Below are 14,298 nucleotides of genomic sequence, written 5' to 3'. Positions count from 1 at the left end.
CGTCAAGCTTGTCTTGTTAAGTGTCGACACTTGGTTGACCTTTTTCTTTTTTCAGCGTTTGACAGTCTATATGCGCCCTCACCTAGGTTTTCTTGTTGCTCCTTCACGCTATCGCAAGGCATAGGGCCCGCTAGCCCCGAATGTTTGCCGTTTCGGCAAAACGCGCGCCCAAGACTCGGGGCTCGGGTGACGCACTCCTCGCGTGGCCGGTAGCTTTTCACTTTCCCTGCTTCTCCCGACACAGCTCTCCTGTCTCTAGGACGGACGGACGGACGGACGTATGGACACACACACAAACACACACACACACACACACACACACACACACACACACACACACACACACACACACACGCACACGCACACGCACACACACACACACACACACTCACACACACTCACACACACACACACACACACACACACACACACATACATACATGCACGTACACACTACATGCACACACAAATAATTGCCAGCATCAAACTTTATGAACCGCTATTGACAACTTTGTTTTTTGTACATGTCATATTGTAAGATGCATGGGGCACAAAAAGAAAAGAAGAGAACGATGTGCGCCGACCGGTCCGAACAAAATTGTAAACTCCCTTGTTATCATTATTATTTTTATGCAGCTAATTAAACCGCCCGATTCTTGGCGAATCCCCCACTGTGGGTATGTCCCACGGCCACTCAGGACAACAACAACAACAACGACACGAACCCTTGAGGCGCGTGACCCGAGGTGTGATCGGGGAAGAAGCGGCGCCAAGCTGAGATTATCGCCGTGGCTCTGGGCCAAGAAGGTTGGAGCGCCAGCTTCGCACTGGCGACGGGAGCCATGGAGGTTCGGACTGGCCCGTGACGTCGGCTACCCAGGGTGTGGCCGTCGACCTCGGCGACGTTCGAGCGAGGCTCCCTGGACCTGTTGCAGCCTCCCACGGCAGTGCCGGGCACTCCAGGAATTGGATCCCCCTTCTTCGGCAGACCAGCCCGGACGGTAGTCCCCAGGGTGTCTCGCCGGCACTTGGAGAAGCCAGGCAGGCCAGAGCGCAACGTCACCGACATAGTTTGGGACAACGACATCCGAGGAGGAGGAGCTGGCCGGCCGACACCAAGGAAGCAAAACTTGCGGAGTCGGCGGCAGCACTGACGGCGACCAAGAGCTGACGCACATCGGACTTGGAGATACGTGCCACGACTGAACCATAGAATAACTGAACTTTGTAAGATAGTTCCGTTTGTTAGCGCGCGGCCATAGGCCAGGGATGCCAGACTTTCGCGTGGAACGCGCTAGGAACAGGTACGGACGGCAATTGGGACATATTTAGTCACCGTTACGTAGGCGACAAAGGTGCCGATGTCTCTTTTTGGTGTTTCATGTCTTAGGAATGTTACTTGGAGTTGATTGATTTTTGAGCGCGTTTTATCTTGGGTTTGCTCTCAGTAAAATCTGTTTGCTGTGCTCGCCTGCGTTTCCCGACTCCATCTCTCCCGACATCCGCACGGCCCCGAGATCAGTGACAGTACACTTCCGCTGTTTGTGGTCTCCCTTCTTTTCTGCCACCAAAGTTCCATTCACCTCTTACTAATATTTATTGCGGACATGCTTACTTTCTCCCTGGTATGCCTGAACCCAAGGGCTTAAAGGAAGCTAGAGGAGCCGAAACCGACAGCTAGGTAGATATCTTCACATTCTAACAAAACATTTTCCATCGTTTCCCTAGCTTTACCGCAGCAAGCACATGCTTCTTCTTCCTTGGTGTACCTCGCTATATAACTACGCGTTCTAAGACATCCTGATCTCGCTTCGAAAAGTGAGGAGCTTTCCTTCGAGTTATCACACTAAACTGTTTCTATCCTGATTTCGTTTTTCCTCTTCGGTAGTTACTTGTAGCAAGTTTCCATTGCCGCCACCCGTAAGATTATACCAACCTCTCTGACTTAGTGTTTGACGTTCTTTGTTGCCTTGTTGCTTTCAATACCGGTCGTATACTTGCTGGCAAGCTTCTTGGTTATTTTCGTTCACTGTGAGTCAATATCTTTCCTATACAAATACCTCAGGGGGTACTCTAGATCCTCCAGTGCATTTATGCTCCATGCACTCCATGCCCAAGAAACAATCGGAGCGGCGCTTTCATCCAGGAACACCAAGTGGTCTCCTGAAGCATTCCAATAACTGAAGTACAACGGCGTATCAACTGTCCAGAAACGGTTCTCTTTAAATTAGGCGCCTGAATATTTTGTACTTGGAAGTTGCCTAAAATCACCCATCCCCAGCTAGTCGTGAAATACGGCATGTTGTCAAAGTTACTATGCAAAACGCAGATCGGTCAACGGTTGGACGACACAAGCACCAAGGATTCGGCAACGTCCCCGAAAACCCCTTCATACTTCATATTGCGTCCTTCCAAATGCAAAGGAAGCCCGTTAAGCTGTTTTAGTTCATTGTCGAGATTCCGTGACAGGAGTTGTAGCCCCTAACACGGAACGGGACGCTAAGCGAGAGAACGTTAAATTCTCACGTCATTTATTATAACTGTAAGACAATAATACGTGGACGCGTAAATGTCTCCAACTTTGAAAAGGTACTCTGAAGACGCATTTGCCAACAAGGATCAACATTCTAAAAAACTCGGGTCCTGCAGAGAGTGTCACAGAATGTTTGTGTGGGCGACTTAATGGTTGCAGGCACCATCTACAACCTTGAAAGTGCACAAATTGGAGTCATCAGCTCTACAATGTCAGCTGTTTTACAGGCTGCCATAAGATGCGAGGCGGCTCACTTCCCAAGTCAAAGGACATGCGGGGAAAAAAAGGAAGAAAACGTAGACATACAAAGGCACATGTCTCGCACTGTACACCTGTATTGTTTTTGTTTTTTTTCACATGGATAAGCCAAACCATTTCACAGTGGGATAACATATGGTGTGCAACTAATTTTGATTGTTCTATAGCGTCACATACGTGCACTTCGATGTAAAATTGTAATTTGTGTTTCTGCGACCAAAATAAAATTCAATTACTATAACAGGTAATAGTGTTGTTTATTTTTTTTTTCATAAAACAATGTTTCTATGAGCATTTCATTTGGATCCTTGTTGCACAGCGTCGAGAACGCGATCACGCCGAGGTCGTTCTGAGATCGCATTGTCCCTTGCCAGCCGCCCCTGTAGCGTGCGTGTACTTGTCGATGAAGTCGGCGAACAGCGCCACCCGGGTGTGAAGCATTGGGTGCTCGCCCACCTTGCATCCCTTGGCACCGCCAGACACCACGCCGTGGAGCGTCCACGCGCCGTCCACCTTGCTCATCACGGGACCACCGATGTCGTGCTGAGTGGGAAATTGAATTGAGATTAAGCGTTTGCCCACATACATGTGAACCCAGTTCGTCTTAAACGCGGAAGCGCTAAAAGAACAACACTTTAATCAGTTTTACGCTAAGTCTCGTTTCAAATTTTCATTTTTGATGGTTTAACAGAAACGGGTTCTGCACGAATGAAGAAAATGAAGCTTAATTTGGCTGGTCCTATTGGCGCTTCCTATTGGCTCTCGTGTCCATGTTTGTGAGTGTTCTTTTTTGTAGTGTGATACTTATGAGAGATCTCATTTGCATAAGCCTCCAACAGGATGCCCGGAGTTTGAAGCAGAGTGTTCGAAGAGCTGTGATTGAAGGACTCTGTGTTCCAGGACTTTTTATTTTTAGTTAAGTGTCGCTGCATGCTACATTACACCGAAAAGTCGGAACATCTCTTTAGATACTGTATTTGAAGCATGTGTGCTGTTGCTACCACAAATTTTACTTTGCGCAGCGCGTTGTCGTTTCATCAGGTGTGGCTCAATCATAACTGGAACCACTGCATGTGACCTGAGGATTACGTTTGCATAGTTTGTGAGTTCCAACAAAACATGCCTTATCAACGCGAAAGGTGGGTTCAATTGTGACATCTTGAAAGTCCGACGAGCTTCTTATGCGTATTAGGCTCTCTTCACGTTGGATAGAAACGCAATACAGAGGTTCATCATTTCTGTAACATGCATTCTTCGTAAACGTTCTAATTATAAGTTATGAAATTTGTGTACCCTTCGATGTTTAATTTCTTCAGCTCCCCCGTTTAACACTTTCACTGCATCTGTACCCGCTACACCGATTAGCGACGTCTGTCTTAGACAATGTGAACTCGACAGTTTTCTTGGTGACGCAATTACATGGACGATGGCCACGTGTGTCGCGAGTTCAGAAAGCAATGCAGTAATTGCCGCTACTTCGGAAGCCGACTGACTCCCGTGACCGCCTGTAGGCTTGACGTGTAGTTCATAATGTGAGCGCAACTATTGTTCTCTTTTCGTCTCTTATTTAATTCTATACCTTTCGTGTACGGTATCAAACCTGATGCACTTAACTAAATTTATCTTCTTTTCTTTTACCTGCTCTCCACTTCCCAACCTTCTTTATTGTATCTCGCTAACTCATTAAGAGCTTGGCTGGCCAGTGTTGAAGTTATGGTCAAGCTCATTGTGTTCACTGACCATGCAGGGGGAGCCGTGATCGTAGACAGTGCAGAAGACGCTCTTGGGCACCTCCGTGTCGTTCTCGTCGTAGCACATGTTGTTGGCCACCGTCTTGACACGAGCCTGGCTCAGGCCTTTCACTGGAGAGTCGTGGTCATCTGAGACAGAAGAAACGAAATTGTACTTTTGACGGTTGGCATAGAAACGTCACTGAAAGCAACTCAACGGAATAAATTTAAATACGCCTTAGTTATGACCGATGAAGTAAGCGCATACTAGAAGTTCATTAAAAATTGAGCAGCATGTGCAAGACTATAATAGCAAAACGTAGTTTTATGAAGGCAGACCTAATAACCGCGTGAATACGATGCTTAGATTCCCAGAAAACATTGCGCTATAGCGCAATGTTTTCTGGGAAGCTGCTCCTTAATAAAGCAAGCAATGAAAGGTTGTAGCACGAGATTTTAGCGTTTGGTTGTGCAAGCCACTGCTAATTCAGTTAACTGCACTTAGTCCAGGGTTCGACGGAACACCGTCTGGCGAGGAGGATACATTTTCTTCTTGACAGCAAACAAACACTCGCCAAAGTTTCAAAAAAGCAGAGTTTATGACGTTTCCAGTCCCTTACGGGTCTGTTGATCACATAAAAGCGAAACAAGTTGTGTCGTGCCTTATATACAGCGATCTGGTCTAACCAGACCACCTGGGATCCTTTATAGGGGCCCTGAACCACCCCTCGGGCTTGGTGCAATAATATAGTCCGCGAGTAGCATACGCTGTTGTGAACATCTCAGCCAAGTTCTGCTGTCGTACGCGGTCCGTGGAGCTCGCAAGCGGAGCGCGAACTCAGTTTTTTCTCAAACGCTCTCGTTTCAAAAACCCCATGCTCCTCGCTCTTTTCTGGGTGCTCTATTTCGTCATAAAGCACACTCCAATACTTGGCTGCTATTGGTCGCTGCGCTCGGCTACACCGCGGCCGCCGCGAGGTGCCGCCACGAGTCCAGTGGCTAAGCGCACTGCGGCTCTCTGAGGACAGCCGCGTTTGGCTTACGTTTAGCGCGGCATAGGCACCAAATCGGAAATTTGAACTGCGCGCCACGGTGACGTCTCCACCGTAGCCTTCGCAGCGCAAGGCGTTGGAGGAGGAAGGGGAGCACAGCTGAGGCCGTGTTTGATTGCCGATAACTTCGCTTCTGCTGAACGCATTGAAGTACTTTTTGCGGCAAAGTGATTCTCAAATAGCCTATCTTCACTTCAAAGGTATTTCTCCACTTCGACAGAAATTGGTTCAGGGCCCCTTTAACGAGCACCTAAAGCACGGTACACGAGCCTTCTTGCATTCTACTCTTATCCAAATGCGGCCATAATGCACAGGAATCGAACCCCCGACTTCGTCCTATCCCGCAGAACGCCATAGCCATTAAGCAACCGCGGCGGGCACGCCAACATGGTTAAAAACTATGCATTTTAAAAAAGAAACGTATGAGAGTAAACGGGTACTCACGGTGAGTGTGTCCGTAGCCGGTGGCGTACACATTCCATCCTCCGACGACGGGCGCGTCAGGCAGGCAGATGGGCTGGATGGTGTCGGTGCGGCTCAGCGGCTTCTTCAGCTTCAGGATGGCGATGTTGTTCTTAACGAAGTTGAAAGTGCAGTGTTACTCGCATGCTTGCAAGATATCCCTAATTCAAAGCACACGTAAGAAATTTTTGATGCCGAATGAGAAGGAATCGCTTACAAAAATCATGAGCCATTCCACTCTGCGAAGCACACGACAGTGATATACATACATACATACATACATATATATATATATATATATATATATATATATATATATATATATATATATATATATATATATATATATATATATATAACGAGAAGAAAGGGCGTTAGCCAGGTGTTCATAGGGGCTGGTGGGTTCATCTTTAGAATAAAAAACATAAACAGCGCGACGCAGAACGAGCGAGTAAGGAGCACAGTCCTGTGCTCTTTCCTCGCTCGTCCTGTGTCGCGCTGTTTCTGTTTTTTTATTCTAAAGAAAAGGGGTTAACCGAGGGACCCGATTTTTATAAATTATATCATGAGAAGCCAACAACCGCTTTCATTGCCATTAATTTATCATTCATCATAATCATCATCAGCCTAGTTACGCCCACTGCAGGGCAAAGACCTCTCCCATACTTCTCCAACTACCCCGGTCATTGCTTTAATTCAATTAGCAAGTACAAATAATTTCCCTATCTTGTCCTTGGTGTCTTTGTTTGTTGGCTTCACATGATATATATATATATATATATATATTCGCTTGGACAACGGGACCGCCGCCCCAAGGAGCCGGAGGAAGGTGTACACACGTGACGTTTCGACGGGACCGCCACCACGGGAAAGCGGAAGGAAACCAGCGCTTGGAACGTCGACGAGAGGGCGGTGCGAACGTAGACATGGCCGATGCAGATCAAAGTGTAGTATCTGTTCTTGTCAGATTAATATCTGATACGGGTTGTATTAGGCCCAAGATATTAAACTTATTTTTGAAAGTTGACGTAGTGCTTGAAGCCTGCTTTACCTCCGCCGCTGGTAGGCCTGGTAATGCACAATCTTCAGAGTCGGCCCACGGTTTTCGCTCACGCAGAACAAAAATGCACGGAAGCTCACCTATATAAATAGCTTCGCTGTAAAAATGTCAGGCGAAATGTCGGCAAGGTCTTTAATTTACAGAACACAAGGCGCCGGGCTCGCAGGACTGTGCCAGTTTCAATTTTTCTGCCGGCACATAGATTCTTGTGCGATTGTCTGCTATTCACAAAGCGCTGCATTTTTTATTGAAATTTTTCAACGAACTTAGCATCCGTTGTCATTTGGGAAATCGGTGCCAGTGCTTACCACGTGACTTCCCTGGTAGCCTTTGAAGACGCAAGCCTCCACGACGTCGGCGCTCCTCTCCCCTTCGGCGACTGCGTCTCTCGAATGCGCGCCGGCGAGCACCTTCAGAACTCCAATGTCTTTCAACTTCCTGAAATAGCGAAGCAACGAGTAACGTTTGCGCTGATGTTTCCTGCTGCGTCCGCTCACCCCTTCACGATGAATGGGCACGGAGGTGGTGCTGGCAATAAAACTTTTGCGGACAAATATACCACCAAGCTTTAACCGCAGGCATGCATATAAACAAGAATAAATAAGCTATATACGTTGTATGATCAAAGGAGTTCTTTCTTTCTATTGTGAATAGTTAGGATAGAACTATGGTGCGGCCAAAAGAACGTAGTAGGATAACACTTTGCTTACTGAAGATGCCTTAGATCTCAACTTCACACTTTGTTCATTTCATGCTGCTCCCTGCTGCCCGTTTCTGAGTTCTTGTGCGAGTAGATGTATCCGCGTTTTTTTTTTTTTCTTTCGCCCTTTAAACTATTGTTATACATTAAATCTGTAGTAGCACACCGAAACCTCGGCTAATCTTCGCACCCATTATTAACGCGATAGCGTTAAGAGCCCCGTATATATGAATATGCCACGCCTTGCTCTGTGACATGCGGTATATGCAAGTTATATTGCCACACCATTCTATCACTAAAGTTGCTCATAGCTTGTCTTACATTCTTGAGAAAATTATTTCTCTGGATTTTGAGAATGACCGCCCACAAAAGGAATGTCATGAAACAAAACACCGACTGCACATGCCTTTTATGTTGAATCTTCTCAGGCTGAAATACTAAAGACGCGAAACAATGAGAGAAACGTGAAAATGATGTAATATTTTGGCGCGGCTGAGCACTACCTCCGGAATCGGCCCATGCAGTAGGTCGCATCTCTACCAGAATGCTCCCCATCGCCACTGACCGGGCCGCCCACGTCATGGAACTCCATGAACTCACAAACGTGTAATGCAGTGAGTTCGTGCGGGCATCCTGGGACCTACGTGCCCGAACCCCTTGGTCAAATAAAGTTGTTTCTCTCTCTCTCCCCCTTCGTTCATAGCGTTCGCCGCCAGCGTTTCCTGGTAAACATTACGGTTACATAAGGTACAGCTGCCGGGAAGCGTAAGAACCAGTCAGTAATCTTTAAATGCCGTCGCGTTCCATTCTCAAAGGCGAAGCTTAAGCATCCTCCAATTTTTAAATAGTCTCATACCAGCGCGCACGTATTTTGAATACTGGTTGATATTACGGTTTCCTTGTGATACATTCTTGGAGAATTATGTACACGGTGGGTAGGCTATGCGCTGTGTATGAACTACAGTGCGTGTTCAGGAGACCGGTCTGGCATAACGTAGCACCAGCCTTCTGAACAGTTTAGCTCAAAGTCCTCAAATGCAAAATATCATATCTCATTGTCCACTACTGTACATGCTCGATCGGTGAAACGGCCGATTATTCTGTCATCGTTCAAAGTACGCGACAACTTTAAGTGATATCCAAGATATGGGCTAGCGCACCCTTCTTCGTAATCAACACGGCCGAACCTTCCAGGTGGGGCCAGAGAAACCACCATCTCGCAGCAGTCTAAATGATAAGCAAAGCGTGAGAAAAATACATGATCTTTAGATTATACATAGCTGATGTCGGTGCGCTGTACTCTCGCAGGAACACGTATAGCCAATCGGGCTCAGTCCTGGTTAACCTCCCTAGCTTTCATTTATCATTTGCTCTCTCTCTCTCTCTCTCTCACAGGAACATCGTACAGTAAACTATTGCCTCTTCAGAGACCTTTCAAAAAATGTTTAAGACTACAGACCTAATGAGACCTTACGAACAGCTTGAGTGTGTGAGCGTCTCTGGGTGTATTTGCCGCTTTTGTGATCGGTGTGATCACTGCGTATGTCATATTTTTCACCCAAAACGCGGAGCCTATAGCAGGTCTGACCGTCAGTCAGGCGTACATATCCAACTCTTCATTTAGGATAGCACTTCCCTCTCTCTCTCTCTCTCTCTCTCTCTCTCTCTCTCTCTCTCTCTCTCTCTCTCTCTCTCTCTCCATCTCATTCAGGAACCTATCAAAATGATTAACTATGCAGTAAACAGCTATTCCCGCCTGTAAGCACTCCCTGGCTCTCGCAGCATGTGCTCTGTTCATATGCTGCATATAGTTATGCCAGAAGCGTGCTATAAATTACCAGATGCAAGAGGCCGCCGTGACCACGTGTTCGTCATCGATGAGCGCCCCGCTACAGCGGTGGTGGCCCGAACGCGTGTTGACCTGCACATGCCAGGGCCAGCTGCCGGGCACCGCCTCCTTGCCGCCTTCGATGCGGTCCTCGGCCTCCAGGTGGGGCTGAATGCGAGGCACACCGCACTCACCTGCGCGAAGTTGAATGCAAAGGAACGTCGCAATTATACATGGCGCTAAGAAGTTTTCTTTATTTATCTTTCTTTTTAGCTTTCCAAAAACATTATCCACATCTGGTGTACGCCAGGCGGGGAGGGCTCTATATGGGGACTTTACAAGAAATGTTTATAGACGAAAATGCGCGCCGTTTGGCTTTCTGATCTAGGAAGAATTTTGTCTACGCAATTTCACAAACATTGATGCTGACAAGAGAAAAAAAAACATTGAGCAGACTAACACTGATTCAAACAACAACGGTATAAGATTGTGCTAAAGTTAATCTCGTACCTTCGGCTTGGCTTTTTCTTTTTGAATCCACACTAAAGAAGGTAGCTTTAATCACTATGCAGTCGCGACAACTAAGCATTCTCACGCGACAGTGAACTAATATAAGAAAGGTATAAAATGAAAAGGAGCGTCACAATTATACACAGCGCGAAGAAGTTTTCTTTATTTATCTTTCTTCTTAATTTTCCGAAAATATTATCCATATCTGCTATATACCAGGCGGGGGGTGCTCTATATGGTGAGTTTACAAGAAAAGTAGTTTCACTAGTACATGTTACTATTACCATATATCTCTCTCTTCTTTTTTTTTTTTGTTCACATCGTTAGAACTTCGTTTCCATATTGTTTCAGAAGGTGATGACTCGCGAGTAGCCGCTATTTGTACTTTTATATTTGACGGGACCACGTCGAGTTACTACCCTCAAGATAACCGACGGAAAAGCTCCTTGACTCTCTAAACACATCTCATTCTACCAAGCTTGAAAACTGCGCAAGGCGAGAAGGCCTCCTGGGCAATTCTGGCGAAGTCTTGATCATGGGCTAGCTATACCTTTTCGATGACAGGTACGCTTTAGATAAACGATGCGTAACTTATGATAGCGGCTTATGAGCTCTGTTGTATCGGTCGCGTGTGTAAGTCATTACCTACGCGTGGTTTAAGCGTGAGGTATGGGGTGTGTGCCTGGAAACAAAAATAGAAATCAAGTCAGTATTAAAGTAGAAACTACAAAAAAATGTGTATACTGAATGAGGTTTCCTAGTTAGAAACTGAATTGGAACCCCATTTGCATGACAGCAAGAAACTGGTATAACAGGAGTGACAGCACATGACAAAGGCTCACGGAGCAGTGCAGACTTGAAATGATCACCAGAGGACGAGCAATGTTAGCCTCGGCCTAAAGCCGACGTTTCGACAAAGGAATTTGCCTTTGTCATGACCAACGTTTTAACAAGTCTTCTTGTCTTTGTCAGGACCCTATAGGAAGACAGGAATGACACTTTGTCTAAACATTGGCTCCGGGCTGAGGCTTTTCTTGTTCGGTACCTAACGACCGCTATAGCGACAACGCATGAAGTTTGTCTATGAAAGGTAAGAAAGTAAAAAAATACTATTTATACTATACAGTTGCGTTAACTTCGGTAAAACAACCGCGCATTCTTTTTTCGCGCTCTTCTTCGGCATATCGACACAGCACCCACGATGAACTAAAGAGGGAATTCCCATAGGCTTACCGACGTGGTGAGCGGTGGCCGAGCAAACCAGTAGAGCAGCACAGAGAAGAAGAGCACGCATGTTTACGCCAGGTACCGCTGCTAAAAATTAACGTTGAGGCTTCCCGAGGATACTACCGATATTTATACCGCAGCCTGTTGTTCTCTGCAATTGTGGCATGTAGATAACGGGGCTGAATGCGTCGCACGGGTGTATACTATCAGCTTCCAGCATGCTATCTTCATCAATACTCGCCGGTGTTTTTTTTTTTTTGCTTCCATTGTATTCTTTGTGAAAGATAACCCTACTACGTCTGCTACCGATTTAGATGACACAGCTACACTCGTAGCATACACTCGCACACAGCTACACTCGCATAAGGCCACGAGGAGGACTGCCATTGCATTGGCTTCTGTGTCTACGTTGTCACAATAAGATGACACACGATGTCCAAGCAGCGCCTGGCTGCTTCCGGTTACCGGAAGTTATGCAAATCCACAGCTCGTAGATGAAAACAACGGGAGCAAAGTGCTAGAGCTGTGTCTCTATGTGCTCGCGCTAGCCCTACGCATCAAGAAGTGGCAGGTGTTTTTGTATGTTTTTATTGAGCACTTTCCAACGCGGTGTAGTTTGCGCAGAAATGTGTACGCGACATGTTGTCGTAGGCCACGCAACAACAACGGCGATGAATAACTGAACGTCTTATTCTCGCGCTCCGGTATGTCCCGAAAAGAAAGCTCGTTCCACTGTGCGAGAGCCTTGCTCGCGAAATTCATGCGCGGGTGCCGGTGAAGCCCAAAAAGATGGCTCGTATTTAGTTTATTTTTAATTTTTTTTTTTTTTTCAAATACTGTTGGCCGTCTTGGCCGTAACAGGGTGGGTACAACAAGTTTGCACATAGCGTAAAGAATGTAAACACCTCACAGACGTAAATAGGACATGAAGCAATGAATGTTGGAAATACAATGCATTAACCACCAAAACAAATAACCAAATACAAATACAATATCTTGCCTAAGAAATACATGTTTGGAACATTGTGACAGTGCATCAGTATTGGCTAGGTATTTGCATACCTAGCCAACAATTTGAGCAAACGAGCTACGAATCATTCTTGCTCTACGCGTGGCTTTGTAGAGATAGACCAGGGATGGGAATATTTCGTGAGGTAGGCGGCTTCTGTCTTTTTTACTTTACACGCAAAATTGTCCGGATGGTAGCTTTTCTAATACTGCGTGCAGGACAACGTCCTTAAGGAACCCAAAAAGCTGGGGCAACACATCCGCTTAGGTCAAGTTTTCATCCTTGGACTTACACTGCTAGCGCAGACACTTGGACATCATTGTTAGCCAAGCCGGGCCGATTATCTAACTCGTTATCATTCAATTCTCTAGAAGAAAAGCCTGTTACGATTCGTCTTCCACTGCACAAACTTGTGCGCTCTTGCTGTATACTACAGCTTCGTTTTATTTCCGCCCAGTACAGCGTGCACAAGAGGAAACCGCATGGCAACAGAATGTATGCACTCATGTCAAATACAACAGCTTTTTTTTTTTTCTGCATGATAAGCTATGCGCTGATACCGTCTAAAAGCAGTGTGGGACTGACTGGAAGCGAAATTAACCCGGTTGAGGTATCACTATGCCGATGTGCAGATTTAATACCTCTACTATAAACGTCTCTTGAGTAACGTCTATAGATCCTCGTCAAAATGTGCAAGTGCTATTCTCTGCGCTAAACATTTGTCTAACTAATGGGGACACCGATGATCGTCCAGATGATGATGAAGTGCTGGCTGCACGTGCTAAGGCTTGTCTCTCGCGCATGGTTTCATCACGAGAGCCGCGTCCACGTTTTCCGTGTCATAACGCAAGCAAACTCTGCTTGCACACGCTGTTCGCTAAGATGACTTACGGTGCCATTAGCTGGGCAAACTACCTCGCAGGAAAGCTCGCTTTGAAATTATGAAAAGGGTCTATACTGTACGACAGCAGCGAATTTCGCACTTAGTCGTGGTAACCGTGCCTGGACAGGCTCAGTGCGCTAGAATATGCCCACTGAGCTGTTGCTGTGCATAAGAATGATATAGTTCACCTTTACGCCTTTTGCGCAAATCCTAACATGATAAAGAATTCGCAGTGTGGCTTCATCAAGAAAAACAAGTGTCCCGGGTGAAGACAAGTCTTCTTGTAGCAACGTTGGCTCCAGGCTGAGTATTATCTTGTTAAACCATTGCTAACCACCGCACCCGGTCATGCAACAATGTTGAGATTTTATCGAAATTGTCTTACAGCCGAAACGCAGAACTCGCACCTGTGTTAGTGCCGGACAAGCGCGTCATCTTTGGGGGACATGTTGTAGTACCGGACCCCGATGTAGCCTTATCTCGTTTCCTGATTTTTCTGATACGCTGCTAACGTAGAGCCATATTGTTTATGCATCTGCACAAAACAATGTGGAAGAACGCGTAGGGAGAGATGTGCATTGAGTGAATCAATTGAGGTTGCTTGAAAGACTGCAGTAGTTTCTTACTAAGTGACAATCAGCACTGACCTCTTATAGAACAGGCCCAATAGAGGTTAGCGCTTTAATAAAGGGAAAATAAAGTTAGCGCTTTGTTCTAAATCTCAGGTCGCAACATTCGACCTCAAGTGTTCAGCCTCTCTATGTTTACTAGAAACAGTTAACCATTTTATCACAGGTTGTGTTTCTGTAATACAGAAAACATTCCCATTAGCAGCACTTATAAACGTTTACCGCAAAAGAAGTACAGCGTCCTTCGACACTAAGCGAATGTTTGTAGTTAGCGTGAGTTAGCATCCGAAGGCATTGTTATATGTTTACTTCACGTGTTCAGAACATCCGGTTGAACGACACGTGCATCGGCAGCGTTATCTAGCCCAGGCACTCTCCCTCAATCGGAGGTCGTGGAATTTCCAACCCCTCGAGCGT

General features: G+C 46.2%; 1 protein-coding gene and 1 pseudogene across 1 annotated transcript; one reads left to right on the top strand and one right to left on the bottom strand.

The window, feature by feature from the left end:
* Positions 1 to 3,027: 3,027 nt before the first annotated feature.
* LOC126537020 (chymotrypsinogen A-like) lies at positions 3,028 to 11,474 on the bottom strand. The gene is made up of 6 exons (XM_050184130.3): positions 11,367 to 11,474; positions 9,634 to 9,817; positions 7,404 to 7,533; positions 6,018 to 6,147; positions 4,532 to 4,671; positions 3,028 to 3,334 (listed from the first exon to the last, which is right to left on the bottom strand). The coding sequence occupies exons 1-6, from the start codon at positions 11,425 to 11,427 to the stop codon at positions 3,125 to 3,127; spliced, it is 855 nt and encodes a 284-aa protein (XP_050040087.1). The 5' UTR covers positions 11,428 to 11,474; the 3' UTR covers positions 3,028 to 3,124.
* LOC140217866 (U2 spliceosomal RNA) lies at positions 6,962 to 7,140 on the top strand (annotated as a pseudogene).
* Positions 11,475 to 14,298: the final 2,824 nt, after the last annotated feature.

This window comes from Dermacentor andersoni, chromosome 4, assembly GCF_023375885.2.
Source record: "Dermacentor andersoni chromosome 4, qqDerAnde1_hic_scaffold, whole genome shotgun sequence".
NCBI lineage: Eukaryota > Metazoa > Arthropoda > Arachnida > Ixodida > Ixodidae > Dermacentor > Dermacentor andersoni.
The sequence above is the reverse complement of the archived record's forward strand: the minus strand, read 5'-3'. Positions and strand labels throughout refer to the sequence as shown.